Source organism: Penaeus vannamei, chromosome 30, assembly GCF_042767895.1.
Source record: "Penaeus vannamei isolate JL-2024 chromosome 30, ASM4276789v1, whole genome shotgun sequence".
Classification (NCBI taxonomy): Eukaryota; Metazoa; Arthropoda; class Malacostraca; order Decapoda; family Penaeidae; genus Penaeus; species Penaeus vannamei.
Window position 1 is genome coordinate 18,828,311 of NC_091578.1, and position 2,500 is coordinate 18,830,810.

At 41.0% G+C, this 2,500-nt stretch overlaps 1 protein-coding gene across 1 annotated transcript in view; it reads left to right on the top strand.

Moving 5' to 3' along the window:
• The window catches only part of LOC113826675 (streptococcal hemagglutinin), a 6,255-nt gene extending 4,439 nt beyond the window's left edge, over positions 1-1,816 (top strand). Inside the window, exon 2 of the mRNA XM_027379566.2 lies at positions 1-1,816. This exon is cut by the window's left edge and continues 1,148 nt beyond it. Coding sequence (XP_027235367.2) covers positions 1-1,684 — 1,684 coding nt within the window. The 3' untranslated portion in view covers positions 1,685-1,816.
• The last annotated feature ends 684 nt before the right edge of the window (positions 1,817-2,500 follow it).

Sequence of the window (2,500 nt, forward strand, 5' to 3'; positions counted from 1 at the left end):
AGGGTCTCATTTACCTGTTGCCCCATCACGTACATCTGGAACGAGCCCAGGTGTGTCATCTGCAGTGGCGATAAAGAAAGATCGTCCTACTACTTATTCAGCACCTCAAGTGTCTCAGGTCAAAAGTTTTTCCTCTCCTGATGGAAGTTACAGCTTTAACTATGAGACTGATACCAGTTCCCGGGCAGAGAGTGCCGACTCCGACCTGAATATCCAGGGATCTTACAGTTTTAGTCCTGATGATGGAGTTCAAAGAACTGTGAATTATAGAGCAGGGAGTGGTATTGGTTTTGTTGCTGAAGGATCCCACTTACCTGTAGCTCCTGCAGGATCAAGAGCTTCCATTGCATCTCAGGCTGTACCTTCCTCTTTTACTACACATTCTGCAGCCTCTATAAGAAGCTCTTCATCTCCTGATAAAAGTTATAGTTTCAGCTATAACACCGATGACAGTTCTCGGTCAGAGAGTGCTGACTCTGCCTTGAATGTCCAAGGATCTTATAGTTTTAGACCTAGTGATGGAGTTCAAAGAACTGTCAGTTATAGAGCAGGGAGTGGAACTGGTTTTGTTGCTGAAGGATCCCACTTACCTGTAGCTCCTACGGGGTCAGGAGCCTCCACAGTATCTCGACCTGTAGCAGCAACTAAGACTTCATCTCCTACTACATATTCAGCGCCATCTGGAGTAGCTTCCATTGGAAGTTCATCTCCTGACGGAAGTTACAGCTTCAACTACAAGACTGACGATAGCTCCCGGTCAGAGAGTGCTGATTCCGACCTGAATGTTCGAGGAACATACAGTTTTAAGCCTGATGATGGAGTTCAAAGAACTGTCAGTTATAGAGCAGGGAGTGGAACTGGTTTTGTTGCTGAAGGATCCCACTTACCTGTAGCTCCTACGGGGTCAGGAGCCTCCACAGTATCTCGACCTGTAGCAGCAACTAAGACTTCATCTCCTACTACATATTCAGCGCCATCTGGAGTAGCTTCCATTGGAAGTTCATCTCCTGACGGAAGTTACAGCTTCAACTACAAGACTGACGATAGCTCCCGGTCAGAGAGTGCTGATTCAGACCTGAATGTTCGAGGAACATACAGTTTTAAGCCTGATGATGGAGTTCAAAGAACTGTGAATTACAAAGCAGGGAGTGGAACTGGTTTTGTTGCCGAGGGATCCCACTTACCTGTTGCTCCATCAGGTACATCTAGAACAAGTCCAGATGTGTCACCTGCAGTCGCTACAAAGAGTGCTCGTCCTTCTACCTACTCAGCACCTTCTGCAATAGCTCAGGTCAAAAGTTCTTCATCCTCTGATGGAAGTTACAGCTTTAACTATGACGCTGATACCAGTTCCCGAGCCGAGAGTGCTGATTCTGATCTGAACGTGCAGGGGACTTACAGTTTTAGTGCTGATGACGGAATCCAGCGAACTGTAAATTATAGAGCAGGTTCTGCAACTGGTTTTATTGCTGAAGGCAAACACTTACCTACTGCTTCAACAGATGTATCAAGTCATTCTCAACCTCTTATTACTGTCAAAACCGCACCTTCATCAGTTTCTCGCTCATCACCTGGGGTCCAGTCCTCTCGAAGCCGCACTGTGGGTAATGTTTTGCTCCACCAATATGACCCAACAAACAAGGCTGGCAAATATGGCTATGTCTTCACTGAACTGCGTCGTTAGTCTTTAGCATGGCTGATGACAAGACTCCAGTCCTTCATGGTGCCTACTCTGCTCGGATCTCAGCGTTTGATTGTGTTGTAAATATCAAGGATCGCACTTAAAATGTCATAAAAAATAAACTGCATGAGAACACTAGCGTTATTTTAACCTTTTCCTAATGGTGATGACCATGAAACAATCGTGACAAATAATGATTACGACATAACAGAAAACATGATATTAATAATGGGAATAACACTGTCACTGACAATAATAATATTTATTTCAATTGTTATAAGAACATTGAAACCATTTATGGTAATGATAAATACAGCAGAAATAATTATCATTTAATTGTTATTGCTAATATGTCTGATAATTAGAAAAGTAATAAAAGTGATAATAATATTATTTTTGTATTTACTTTTGCAACTGCAACTTGAATCTCATTGTTATTGTTGATTTTAAAAATGATCTTAACATCATGCAAAGATAATAAGGAAAATTACAAAAATGAAGACAATGGTGAAAATTATACGAATGATTATACCACTAATAACAGCAATAATAATAATAATATTAGCAGATCCATAACAAGATGGTAACGATAAATCAATGCCAACAATGAACATTGGTCATCATGACAATAACGTTCTTAAAAACGATGCTCATTGTGAAAGTAGTAATAACTGAATGGGTGACCAAGGGTTATCACACTTTTGCATTTTCGGTAATAAAAGAAAAATCTATAGACAAATACATGAACCTTTCCATTTTTTACGACCTTTTTCACTTAAGGGAAGCACTGCTTGGTACGCTGTAGGTATTCAATAATAT